The sequence below is a fragment of the Hylobates moloch genome, unplaced genomic scaffold (genome assembly GCF_009828535.3).
Source record: "Hylobates moloch isolate HMO894 unplaced genomic scaffold, HMol_V3 SCAFFOLD_2, whole genome shotgun sequence".
Taxonomy (NCBI): domain Eukaryota; kingdom Metazoa; phylum Chordata; class Mammalia; order Primates; family Hylobatidae; genus Hylobates; species Hylobates moloch.
Genome location: NW_026652277.1, coordinates 114,838,508 through 114,853,152, shown reverse-complemented (window position 1 = coordinate 114,853,152; position 14,645 = coordinate 114,838,508). Strand labels below are relative to the sequence as shown.

Below are 14,645 nucleotides of genomic sequence, written 5' to 3'. Positions count from 1 at the left end.
TCAAGTCTCCTATCACATACACAATAAGCTTGTCACTAAGCTATCCATGCATGTAGCTTATCTTCAAACTATTAAAAATGTACCTAGTAAACTAGTAAAAAGTAGGTTTTGCATCATATGCTTTTTGTATTCTGCACAATGCCAATCATAATATCTTTCTCCCAGACTGCAACAGAGAAGTATTTGCTGGATCAAGGATGAAAAAAAGCAAACAGTTGTGAGGCACATCTACGACTTTACATGGAAAGAGGAAATAATAGCTTGGTTATAGATATAACTTGACAGTTGGGCAAAATAAACAGCTCTCCCACAATTAACTGAGAAAAGTGTTCTTAAGTACTTAATCTGAGCTTCAGAAATTCCCTTGTGATGCTAACTAGGTGTCAGGTTTTTCATACAATTGGGAAATAAAATGGAATGCCCACTTGTGGTGCCAGATACATGAGGCCTGACTTCCACAGTGAATCTTGGGTCTCCTTGTTTTCTATATGTTAGATTTTCCCCCCTTTCCCCAGAATGTTGAAAAAGAAGCTTACTTCTATTGGTTTTTAGTGATGATCAGAAAAAGATAAATGTGCAAACTGTTTGCCAAAAAAAAATCAGACACTATCAAATGAATTCTCATTAATTTTCCTTTACACCATAAGCAGAACTTTGAGACTCTTTTGTCACAAATGATTATTATTTGTGAAAGATTTAAAGACATCGTTTGCTTCAGTAGACTTTAAAAAGCTTGTGAGAAAGGGGAAGTTCTGTAATGTAAATGCCCTTCCCTTCTGCGGGACAACCCAGATCAGATTCCATCTCCAGGGAAAGGCAGGCCACTCCAGCTTGGAGGACTTTCCCTCCTCTGACTTTTAATTGCACTTGCTATTTGTATCATTTGTTTGACTCTTCTCTCTCCAGCTGTGCGTAAAGGTGCAGATAGTATCTTTAGTTCTTTAGATCTTCCTCTATCTTCGGAAAGTGGCTACCTAGCAAGTTTTGATTGATATACAGCGGGTAGGCAAGAAAAAATACCACATCTTTGAAATTTCAACTTTTACTGCTTTCATTTCTTAGTTTATGGTAAAAACATAGATTTTCCTGCTCCTCTAAAAATACTTAAATATTTTACAATGTAAATAATTTGTTAAATATTAATACATATATTTAATATTTAAATAAATAAAGGTAGTTGCCTAGAAATGTTAGCTACACTGGAGATAAATATGGCAACTTAAAAAGATGGGAAAAAGCTATTTCCTGAACTTTTCAGAATTGTGTGCTACTTTTAGCACACGTATGCACCATGAGGTGCGTTGCCATCTTACTCTTCATGATTTAGAAATATTGTAAGTACACCTAATTGTGCATATTTATTTAGGTTCCTAATTTCACAGTTTCCCTGTCTCCTTCACTGGGTGATAAGCTGTGGGAACAAGGCACCGGTGGCGTCTTTAGTTCAGAGCTGTAGGAAAAACACATGATTTGGAGCGACCCATCTGGATGGCCTCAGTAAGTGGTTAATCTTTTCAAGTCTAATTTTCTCATCTAAAAATTGCGAAAAGTGACACTGCATTCCAGATCTGTGATAAGGATTCTCAAAAGTGCAGGTAAAGTACCTTCTACATAGTAGATGCTCCACATACAGTAGCTATCATTATTCCCTTTTACAAATGCTGTTAACAGTACTTAAACTATAGCTTTGTATAGTCCATACTCACTGAGCGGGTAAAGGGAAGAAAACACTGAATGTCTATTATGGACATTGTTTTTCTATGAGTGTCAGCAAAAACCATAGCTGTCACGTAAAATCATTCATTTTTTTTGTACTTAAAAAATACTTCACTGGAGATAAGCAGGGAGAACACATAGAGACATTATACTGGACCATAAGCAAGTATGTATTACTATAATATACTCTGGTTCCCAAGCTCTATATTACTCATAGAAGAAAAGGCACATGGAGAAATCTACGGATGGGGGAGCTGCATTCTTTATGACCTTATTTGAAAGATAAACTCCTTGGGGAAATACAATTTATTCAGATTATCAAGACCCTGCTGTGCAAATCTACAGTCTGGGAGCACACTATGGAGATCAAAAAATATTTACTTTATTCTGTTGGGTATAAAAGCTTTTAATGAATGCATAATTAAGACAAAAAAGTGTATATGGCTTTAGAAATTCCACTGCTGAGCCAAGCCATTAATATCCAAGGCACCATACTCAGTTGTGATTCCACCTGTTTCCTATTTTGATTACAACCTAGTTATAAATCAAGGTATTATGTGACTACCTAACCTGGTGCTGCAGGAAAGGCTGGTACTCCAGGAGTAGAGAAAGCAACATAAAGGGGGCTGGTGTGGATGTGCAGTGAAGATCTGGCCTTTGGAACAGGTTGAAACAAACCAATAAACAAAATCCAAACCTTTTAATAGTCTTGGGATCAGTTATATAGGAAAAAAGTTTTCACGTTTATTGTGCATGTGAAGGGCTCTGTGAATTTTCTCAACACTGTCATAAAGTTGATAGGATGAAGTCTAATTGTTATAGAAGAAAAAATGAGCAATTCATTGACAATGCAGGCCAGATAACTTGTAATATGATAAAATAATCAAACTCCGATACTTTTATATGTATAAACATATAGAGAGATACAGGTATATTTTGTATATAAATATGTAAATATGTATGGACAACTGTATGTAATGATATATTCATATATTGATATGAATATGTATATGATACAATTTGATTAAATGAAAACAAAGTATTAGCAGCAATTCAGAAGTACAAGGAAAACTCCAGCATGCTCTAATTTTTGGAGTCTTGCAAGGCCTATTTAAATATATTTGTGCTGTATAACAGAGGAATTCTACAATTAGGTTACTAGTACATTTTCATAATCAATTGTATGCATAATACCCAAGGCTCATGAATAATTTTATATTGTTCCTTGGGAAATTCTCTAGTAAGCTGGAAATCTAGTAGGGAGGAAGTGAAATATAGCCATCAACAATAACTAATAATTCTGGCCCCAGTCACTATGTACTGCAAAATGCTGTTTCAAAGTTCACTAAACCTGACTCAGCAAGTAAGGAGATTGCCAATGAATATGGAATATATACGGGAAATTAATATATATATATTTTTTTTCTTTTAATTGAAAATAGTTTATCTGAGCAACTAGGGTTTTAAAACTAAAATTTCAATAACAAGACTTTTTGAACCAGAATAGGCAAAATCAGTTTAAAAATGTCTAAAAGAATAGTATAGAAGTCATTATCATCTATTTCCCTGCTTGCTCTAGTACACAAAGTCAGATTGCTGAAAATTAGCCCAGTACTGCAGACTTTAAATCATCCCTCAGTAGTCAATCATAACTTAATAAAGTAGTTTTTTTTTTAAATCCCTCACTTACCTACAGACTGTCTTAATCATTATTACGAATAAGAGTGAGACCTGGAAGGTTTTTTTGTTTGTTTGTTTCAGATTTGCATTATTTTCGCTTTTTATCTTTTGGATGCTATGAAGCATACATGGCATCAATATCTTTATGTTACTAGGAGCAATTCAAATTTATCTAAATGTGACAAATACACTTTCAAAATCTGAATATCAGTGATTTAACAGTTAGGTACTTGTTAAAAAGCAGTGTGGCAACAGAATCTGAGCGGGAGTTCTCAAACTGTGCTCCCTAGTTCAGACATCAGCATCCCTCAAAACTTGTTAGAATACAGGTTCTTAGGCCCTCCCCAGACCTCCTGAATCAGGAACTCTGGAGTGGGGCCCAAGCAGTCTGTTTTAGTCATCCATTCAGATGATTCCTTGCATAATCAAGTTTAGGAATCATTAATCTGGAGTATGCATTTCAGTGAAGACAGGAATGACTCTATCCTTCATAAATACATTGTTGCAGCAAACAAGCTGTGTGACCCGAGCCCTTCAACTGTGCCTCTGAAGTAGGCAAACGTTAAACTGAATGTGTGGGACTGAGGCCAGGGTGTCTGGAGCCAAGTCCATGACACAGACAAGCAGCCACTTCCTAGCGCCTGTAGCACATGCCCCTTGAGGTGCAGCAGGAAAAAGGTTCGTAGCCTGTTGTAAAAGATACCTGTGGATAGACAGTGAGAAAGGGGTGGAGGAGAAGTCTCCAAGCCTTCATACTCCTTTCCTTCATCTGGAAGGAAAGCCAGAGGAAAGAAAGACAGCTGGAGGGAAGTGAGACACATGGATAGCATTCTCCCAGTAAGGAATAATTCAGACTTTTTTTCTTTTAAATAAATACACAGTTTTTATGTCCCCTAGTCAGGAAGCACAGGATATCATGCAACTTTATAATCAAAGTTTCTATCATAGGGAGCTCTTATGGTACATGCAGAAGGAATCCAATCAGACAATATGTGTTTCTAAGTACCTACCATGCACTAGAACTAGAGATGAAAGACTTTTCCAATTGTTTCTTGGATTCTGCATACCAGGATGGAGAAAGATGTTTTAATTATAGAAAGGGCAGGGGAAACAATGAAACAAAATTTTCTGTCTACGAAGTGTCAATACCATGTATTGTGTTGCTTTTGTCAAAGCATTATTTTATTATTTATTAAAGTACAATTTCAGTATGATGTTTTCAAATTTCAGAGGCAGAGAGAAAGTGACGGTTCATTTAATTATTTGTGACTTCTAAAAAACAATGTATGCATTTCAGCAAAATCAAAGAGAAGTGGCTAAGAGGAAGAATATCTTTTACAGAATGGTGATTATTCCCCAAAATTTCAGGAACAGATTTGTCCAATAGGTTGTCAATTTGAAGTAGGCAGCAAAGTTGCTGACATTTCCAGAAATGAGGGAAGACAGCAGTGAGGGGATTGGGTAGGAGGATAACTGTGGAATTAATAAAGGAATTCACAGGTGAAGCACCACATTATATCAGCTCTGGTTTATAGAGCACTCACCGATGTAGGATACTATGTTTGTAAGATACTTTGCATGCACTATCTCATTGAATCCTTCAACATCCCTAAAAAGTAGACTGTATATAGGATACCGTATCTGTATTTCACAGATGAGGAGTTGGGGGGCAAAGAGGTTAAGTAACTTGTCCGACGTCACACAACTTTGGGACATAAACTTATGTCTTGGGGAGACAGATAAGTAAATTAACACAAACAATATGGCCTCCCAGAAGATTGCCCATAATTAAAGAAGAGGAGGAAGATATAATTCCAACTGAGTAGATTGATCAGGCAACTCTGGAAGAGGAGACAATGTGAGCCAAGTACGTGAAAGTTAAATAGGAATTCAGAAGGTGACAAACTGAGGGAAAAATAATTCACAGAAAAGGAGGCTTCGTATGAAGAGGATTAGGTACAGGGAAATGCACAAAGTTCATAATGACTGTGGAACAGGCATTGCACATGGGTAGTAAATTGTCAAAAAAAGAAAAGCTAAAGAGATAGCATGTTTCATAATAAAGACAGGCCCTGTGTACCAAATTAAAGGGAGTGAATCTCATCCTGAAGACTATGTGAACCACATTCATCATAATGAATAATTTTAAGCAAGAATACGACATGATCAGGTTGTGATTTTTTAAAAAAATCAAACAGAATTTTTCATGGATTAAAAAAAACTTTTCAAAATCTATCAAACAGAATTTTGGAACTCTGTACTAGAATGGGGCAAGAGGGAAAGCAGGTTGATCAGTTAGCAAGAAGTTTCTTTAGTCCAGAAAATAAGTAATGTGGATCTGAATGAAGACAGTAGTAGTGGAAAGAGAGACAACGAGAGAGATTTAACAAGTTAAGGGGGTAAGGCTGAAAGGTCTCTCTGTCAGTGTATGTGGGGCTCAAGGAGATGGGCGATTCTAGGCTGACTCCTGGTTTTCTGGCTTGGGTTCACACTCAGAAAGGTCATGTGCCTGAGAAATATCCAAGCGAAAGTGTAGACTAGGCAGCTGGCTTGGAGCTAAGACAAGCTCTCCATGGCATACAGTCAGAATAGGGTACATTATAGAGACAAGAAATCGAAAGGACATGGTTCTGCAATCAAAAGATGGAAAGCTAGCTTGGATTTTAGGGAAAGAAATTGTTTTGTGGACCAGACAAATAACTTAGATTGTACAGTATTGATTAGCATTAGACTACAGGCAGGGAGCCCAGCTGAGTTATTGCAGGGCAGTCCAGGAAAAATAGTCCCGACCCGAATGATGTCAATGACAATGAGGAGAAAGAGAAGGCAGCATATTTGAGAATGATTTAAATGCCTAAACCAACACTATTTAGTGGAATTCATGAGGTCTTGGCAGAGTGTAAGACTATGCCAAGGTTTGAGTGACTAAAAAGATGATGGTCCCTTAACAAAGACAGGGAGGATGAGGAGGAGCAGGTGTGTGAGACTGGGCAAAGGTGAATTTGGCCAGCATGTGGGATATCAAGTGAAATGCTGGCTGAACATACAGGGCTGGAGCTCAGGAGAGAGGGCTGGAGTCAGTAACCCTCCACAGATGCATGAAAGAGAGTGACAGTGAGCAGAAGGGAAGGGTGCCCATGCAGAGCTCCCATGCTTTGAGGGACAGTCAAGGAGCTAATGGAAGAACACTTGTAAAGTTACTGAAAATGAGTAGGAAGAGAATAGGAGAGAGCCCCAAGAAAGAGAGGCGCAGGAAAGAATGCAGCTCCTGGTGTCTAAATGGTGTAGAGGAGTCACTTTAGGATACCACAAAGGCCTGCTGCATCAGACAATAAGGAGGCTTTGGTGACCTTTGTTGGAAGAACTTTTGAGGAGTAATGAAGGCAGAAGACTGAGTTCAATGGGCCTGAAGAATGAACAGGAGGTAAGGAGTGCAGACACTGGGTACAGTTGGGTAGCGAGGGCAAGGAGCAGCTGCAGTAATGAGAGATGAAGAAGAGTGTCTCCCACCTTATTGATCCTATTTATAAACTGAAAGAAAAGTGCCAATAAAGTAGGAGAAATCAAAACCAGAGGAAACACAAGGTGTAACTGATGGAATAAGGAGCAGAAAGGTGGTTTAGCTTCAGGAAAGAGGAGAGACATTTCATCATGACTAGAAATATTTACAGATGGGTGGGTGGGAGAATAAATATCCCAAATGAAACACAGATCTTCCTTTACACACCCCCCACAAATTTCCAAGTATTAATAATGGAACTCAGTGAGATTGATGTTTGCTGGTTTTGATTATTGATTCTGAACTCCAGCATGAATAAAATACTGGAAACACTTTATTTTTAAGAAGAAAAATGCACACTGAAAGTGATTTTAAAATAACCAGCTGACAACAGTTAGCTTAGGTTTGAAATGACTAATATTATTAGTGAACTCTTTCAAGAGATATTCTTTCAGGAGAATCTTTCTCCTCTTTAAAAACCTCACAAACAAAGAAGATACAGTCAATCCTACATTATCCATATAACAGATTAAAATGCTGAAATGACTTCCCTGGCCAGCCAGTGTGCCTCTGGGCTGTCGCTTCCTGACTTCCTTTAGTGTGGGCTTAGGGAATAAAAGCCAACATAATAGCATATGAAAAAAATTAATTGGGACCCTAAAATGGCTACTGCAGATCTTATGATGCATTTCAAAGCCAAATATGAATGTTATTTGGCAAATATGATATTCTGGATTACCCATGCCAGATAGCAAATACTCTTGATTAGAACAAATAATTACTAGTTGGCTATGATTTAATAGGTCTGATACATTTCCACCCTTTTTGATCATTTTCGCTGATTAAAAATAATCCAAAAGATTAAGCCACTTGTAATATGCTTTCCAAACTCTGTACTTTAACTTTCTCCAAACACAAAAGCCTCAGCTCTAGTGAACTATGGAACAGCACTCAGTGCATTTGGTTATGAGTATATTAAATATATATGTTGGTACAATCATTTGTCTTCTTTATGTGGGAAAAAATGGTTCAGATGTTGAAGAAAAATGAACATGAGTTATAACTTCTCCTCAATCTTGAGAAGTTATTGTCTTCAGAACACCCACTATATATTATGTATTTGGGTGATACTCTTAATTTAATAATTAAAATTATAATAATACATTGTTTAGAAGAGATAACCTCCTATAAGTCATTGTAGTATTACTTAATTAAAAATGATAATCTATTATAATACTGTAAAATATGTGAGCTCCTCAGTGTCAAATTTAATCCCCGAAGAAAGTATTTTTAACAAAAAAATGTATTCGGTGGGCAAACCTAATGAAAGGCTGGTAGTATATTTTTCCTACTATAACATAAATTTTAATATTTAAAAAGCAGAGAAAAATTACTGAATGGAGGCACCTTTCAATCCCTCAGTACATAATGAACTCCCACGATGTGAAGGGACGGAGGGTATAAGGCATAAAATCAGTATAAGGTGTGATCCCTCTGCTCAAAAGCCCCACAGTGTAACTGGAGGTGGTGAGACATTTTCCAACTACATTAAACCATGTGCAGAATGATGCAAAAACAGTACTCAGATACCTTCAGCCCTGATGTAGGTATTTCAAGAATCTAGTGCTTCTCAGAATTCAAAGTGGAAACACAGTTTCTTATTGAAATTGCCATTGGTACAAAAAAAAACAAAGGAACAAAATCACCCAGAATTCTCCTTAACTCCCCCATGAGAGAATAGCATTTTTTAAACCTTTGTACCTTAACTGAAGAGAGAAAATAACTAATTCTCACTGTAGCCCACTTAGTGTAAAATTTAACGAAGACAATGGATGCTGAGTAAACATCAGTTACAGAGAAGGAGATTTAGGGCAGGACCCTTTCTCCCTCCTGTTCCCTTTATGTTCCTCCTTGGCTTCTGAGTGAAGAATAGTAAGAATTTGGGCTTTGCTTTACTAGATGATCCACATGGGCACGCTGTAAACAGAACAACGCCTTCAATCTGGGGAAATGATCTTTCATGCTGTAAAAACAGAAAACAAAACAAATGCAACAGACCCCCCTCTCTGTTTCCCTTACCATGATAAAATGCTCTACCTATAGCCCTTGCATCCCAGCCTCTCACATCCCAGCAGCACGCCTCCTCTTGCAGGTCACGTCTTTCACATAAAAGTGCTAAACTAATGCCGCTTAATGACAAATTAATGTCCATGAATAAAAAATACACCTCTAATAGCATAGAGTAATTTTCCATTACAATATCATCATTGGACATGCCCCTGGTTTAATACGATGTATTTAATTCATAACCTAATGAGTGATATATAAAAAGAGGGAGATGAACCCTGCAATTACATTTATGTGAGTCTGTCACCTTATTTGTAAAACCTTAGAGTCATTTACATTCAAATTAGAACAAATGAGTGATTTCACAAAGTGTGCTGATAAATGACCACAGCAGCCCAAGACAAAACTGTATTTCCTGTGAACACATTAACAGTTTCCTATTATTTGTTAAAAATTACAATGCATATTGCCCAGTGTGGTGTGAATAATGACTTTTTTACTGATTAGGTCAGAAGACTAATATGTAGCAAAATAAATAATTTTTCTTTTCATTTTTTTCTGATTTTTGCTTTAAATTAACTACTGAATTCTGGTGGATTCACACTGCCACCTGCTGTCTAGCAATAGATATTAGACCTATATTCCTATCAAAAAGGGAGTTGCGTATTCAGTACTTTGGTGGTTTTATTTGAAAAGTCTACGTGATGGTTCTGTTTATCAATACATTTAAATTGCATATTATTAAAAAGACAATGATACTTGGTGAACATAAAGAATGGTTTTTAATAAAACAATACAATATGCTTGGGAAAGGTGATACAAAATGTATAAACTTTTTTTTTTCTTTTTTGGAAAGCTAACGACAAAAAAGAGAAATCTTCATCAAAGCTTCTGATGCATCACTTGCAGGAGATGTAACACAAAATTCAGTTGCCAATATTCCTGATCTTATGGCATTGTGCATCAGCAGAGGTGATGGTGTGTGTGTGTGTGTGTGTGTGTGTGTGTGTGTGTGTGTGTGTCTGTATGAAGCTTTACCCACTCCTACCCCTTGGTACAATCTAAAGGGGACTGAGAGGCTCTGCCTGCCACTGAGGATCTCTACCAATGAATCTTCTCCCCTAATGGCAATTCCCAATATGAAAACTCTGCCTTAGGGCCCAAAACAAAGCAGGCTAGGAAAGGCAGAATGGCTGGAGATGAAGCCAGGGAGGAACAGGCCTGGCCTTGAAGATGAGGCTAAAGACTTTTGTGGGAGAAATAGTGCACCTGAATGATGATCAGGGTAGCTAATGAAAGTTTTCAAGCCAGATCAACATCCTAGTTCTGAATTTAAGTTTCTCCATCTGTAAAAAGAAAACAACACCCACCAGTGTTAAGGGGTGACTTAACAGTGGAAATGGGAGTCCCTGCAAAACACTCAGCATGGATAGGCCCTCAGTATATGTGGTTCCCTTTCTTGGGAAAGATAGTGATGCTCTGGGGACCATGGGTTACCACAGATTGAGGCTAGAAACAAGCAGACTGCTCAGGAGGGTACTGTAACCTATAGACAATATTAATGGGAGCCTAAAGAAAGGCACCCCCCCCAATAAATTAGCATCAAATTCATGGCCCAGCTTTCCTTTTTCCCACACACGTGCTTTGAGAACCTGTGAGAAGGCTAATTAGGCGGCTAATTAAATAGCTGTCCTCATTGACACAGAGGAGCACTGCTCCTGCAATTTGGGGTTCCTTCTCTCAGCAGCCTGCCAGAGGAAATGAAAGAGAAAGGAGCCCACACAGTGCCAGGCATCCCTTTCCTTTTCAGGAGGGCAGCAGCACCATTTACATGTTCAGAGGAACTGCAGGAAGGTGAGGCTCAGGGAGCTTCCACCAAAGGTTTCCCTTGGAGCTGCTTTGTAATGAGCATTGGAGGGCAACGGTATATTTGAGCCAGTCTGCCCTTCACTCTTCTGGCATAGAAACCAAAGAAAGAATGGCATTTTAAGAACAACAGAACAATACCAGACATCTCAGTGAAGAGAGTGGTTTCAAAACCTCCTAGTTGACAAAGTACCACACAAAGATGGAGAATATATCAGCATTGATTGAAGGGGCACAATTCCTGGGTACATTTTAAGCACTGGGAATTTTTCACATTAACAAAATATTATTTTTATATACTCAATGAAATAGTCCCACATTAAATTAAAAATCAGTTGAACAATATTACTGAAACACAGCAAATAGATATAGCTATGGAGACTATATCAAAATATAAAAGTAGATTGAATTGACCCAGTCTGTGATTTTTATAATCCTAAGAGAGAAGCAGGGTATATATTTTTTAAAGGCTGAAATAAGGAAGGTTTCTACATCGACATGATTTTGGTACTCATATAGTCAAAATTTCCTTCTACAAGTTTGACATCTTGCAATAATCACAGATAAAAAGAAAAAGTAAAGTTACATGACAAAATGAAAACATTTGTGAAAAGATAGTGAAAATTTCAACCACTATTCAAGAAGCCTGAATAATAACTGTCCACAAGCATGTATGCATGCTACATTCTTACCTCAGCACAGTAATGAAAGGCAGAAGTTAAATTCCAAAGTATACAAGTCACTTAGTATCTCAACAAATCACCCATCTGATGGGATAGGGGAAAATACTCATGGACCTTTAATGTTCATCTGGAATTCTCACTTACAGAAAATTATAGGCTTAGGTATACCCACACACCCCTGCATATACACACCGTTTATAACGTACATCATGATAACTAACGCTCTAACCAAACTGTGTCAACATGCATCACTGATTACTATCTGCCACGGGGAAAGTGAATCAGGTGATGATGCGTAAAGCGCAAGTTGCAATATTTGATGTAGAAATGTCAAATAAGAGTAATTTCAATTTCACAAGTCAAACACACACTTTTGAAGTCTTATAACCTTTCTACATGATTCCCATTTGCCACAGGCAGAAAGGGATTAAAAATAGCTTTCCCATACCACCTAACAATATTGAGAGGAAAAGAAAGGAAAATAAGGTAAAAAAAATCATTAACCATTTACTGTTAGATTAAATGTGCTGAAATAATCATAAGAATTCCATGTACTGTATTTGAATTTTCCTCAGGTGAACATGGCTGACCTTCCTCACACTGTGTCCCTGGGAAGTGCTGGTTCCTATTTTCCAGGGTTGCTGGGACGATTAAATAAGATGCTAGATGAGAAAGAGCTTTGTAAACTACCTAAGAGGTGACAGAAGTCAATGATAAAAGTATATATTTAAAATTACAGAAAGTGATTTAAAAGGAAAATAAAGTAATTGGGCAGGAAAACAAAACTTTTCTGCCCACTAATATCATGTCATATGCACAAAGATAGTGGAATTAAATTGTGTGATGAATTTATTATTTCTTCAAATTAATTTTTTAATGCTATAATAAATGCAAGTGAAGGTGACACCAGTGGGGGAAGTGGGAGGATCCTAAAATTGGAAATTAGTAACACTCTATAAAGTCCAAGAGACTCATAGCCATGCTGTCTGCCTAAGATGCCCCATAGACTCCTCCCTAACAAGAAGTCTTCATCCAACCAAGAAATGGTCTTTGGAATCAGAACGTCCTACCAGCCACATTGCCTCAGTCAGACAAGTTGGATATATTTTGAGTTTCTGATTTTTTAAATCTATAAAAACGGGCAAAGTTATTGTGAGGACTGAATGTGAAACAACTGTGAACACACAGTCAGTGCTTGGTGTTCGGGAGTTTTCTCTCCCTCCTTCTCATGGGGCCTTTCCTGACCAGCAAATCGGAGGAGGAATATGCACATCACTCATCCCTTCTCCAGCATTTACTGCCTGGGAAGTTCACATGGTAATTAATTACATAGGACTTTGTGATTTACTAGATACTGTTACTGAAATCTTCAATGACTATTAGACTTTTCTTGCATTTGTGATTATTTCCATAATCAGACAATATTGCTTCGGACTAGAACTCCTTCCAGCGACACCTCCTCGGGCCCTTGCAGGGAAACCTGTGCGTGGTCACTGAGTTAATCGGCTGCTGAAGGGTCGTGGGGACCTAAGGTGGGCAAGACAGTGGAGGAAGACTCCCGCTTCCGTGACTGGACGCAAGAGCTGCAGCCGCCCTCCTAGGAACTTCTCAGCTTGTGTTCTGGAGAAACTCTACTACCACAGCCCACACCCCACCCCCACTTTACCTGTCATTCAGCTCCAGTTGGTGGGGGCCAGCTTATGACTGCGGGGAAAAGAATGTGAAGGGTGTATGAGCCGGATGCAAGCTCACATACCTGGATGAGATAGTGGGAACATAAATTGAGAAGCTCCAACAGCTGTAGGTGACTGCCCGCTGCTAGCACATCCTGGATCACACCTGGCTCCAGCAAAATCTGTTTTGTTTGTTAACAAAAAGAAAACTATCAGTTACACTTAAAAATATAATGCTGCTTAATATGTAGATATACCATAGTATATTTAAGTTGCTGCTTTACATACTGTATTTCAATTAACACTGTTCCTTTTTATGGAAGCCAGTTCTTCTCTTTCTGTTCTGATTAATGAGCTGTGGCCCTTACTCTAACAGCCGATATTCTCTTTACTGCATGTGCTGATAACATTTGTGTGTGTGAAGCTCTGCACTTAACCACTTATATTTTTGTAGGAGGGTATAAACATTTTCAAAGAACAACATAACCCTCTTAAAATTCAGTTTGTGATATAATCTTATAAAATACAAAAGAACTGAGTTTTAGTTTTTCAAAGTATATTTCAGAATTTTGCTCTTTAGTAGACCACAGAAACAGGTATTTTAGGGAAAGGGGTATATGTTTCTCCTTGCCATATAAGACCAGAGATGGATATTACTCCATTTTACTTCTAAGTCCTACAACAGTAAGCTTCATCCGCAAACTTCCATTTTCCTCTTTCTCAGTCTCAGATTCTCTTATCCTTTCTATTTAAAATAAAGGATGTTCAACTAGCATTTTCAGAATACAAAGACATCACATAGAGGTAATGCCTCCCAAATATCCTGGTGATACCAATTTTTCACTTTGTTAAGTCCAATTATCTACCTACTGCTGCCAGCTCTTGAGCAGCTGATCAGGGCTGGAAAAAAGGCACACGACCATATTGACAAAATTCACATGAATTACTGCCAGGTGCAAGGAGGCCTTTAGTGATGCCCCAGCCCTCCATTCTAACCCATTTCCCCAGCCCAGTGGTTCCTGAGTCTGGTCTCTGGACCAGCAGCATTGGCATCACCTAGGAACTTATTAAACTGCAAACTCTTGGGTGCCTCCCAGATGCACTGAATCAGTAAGTTTCGGGGTGAGGCAACTAGTGTTTTAACAAGTGTCCTGAGTGGCTCTGATGTACAGGGAGGCACTAGTCCATTCACCCTCCACTCTACTACTTCACCACACTCCTTTCTCAAGCCTCCAACTCCTCCTCTGCCACCGGATTTTCACTTCATGATCTCCGAAAACCTCTTACCACCAAATCTACCAACCCATCTACCTACATCTGTATCAGTACATTTTGCTCTCCCCAGCAGTCCACTTGTGTGCTTGATCCCAACCCCTTCTGCCTGCAATTGTCCCGTCTCGTTCCTGCATCGCTATAGGTTCTCTTTCTACTGGATGGTAGGTTTGAAAACCTCAGGGTCAT

The 14,645-nt window shown here is 38.2% G+C and overlaps 1 protein-coding gene across 7 annotated transcripts in view; it reads right to left on the bottom strand.

Annotated features, from left to right (window-relative positions):
* KLHL32 (kelch like family member 32) overlaps positions 1-14,645 on the bottom strand; it is a 224,066-nt gene that overhangs the window by 68,332 nt on the left and 141,089 nt on the right. For 6 of the 7 annotated variants that reach the window (XM_058435416.1, XM_058435418.1, XM_032155575.2 and 3 more), the window contains one exon: positions 13,268-13,366. In XM_058435416.1, the coding sequence (XP_058291399.1) occupies positions 13,268-13,366 (99 nt within the window). Of the gene's footprint in view, positions 1-13,267; positions 13,367-14,645 lie in introns of those variants that run through there. The other variant, XM_058435415.1, reaches the window with a different exon arrangement.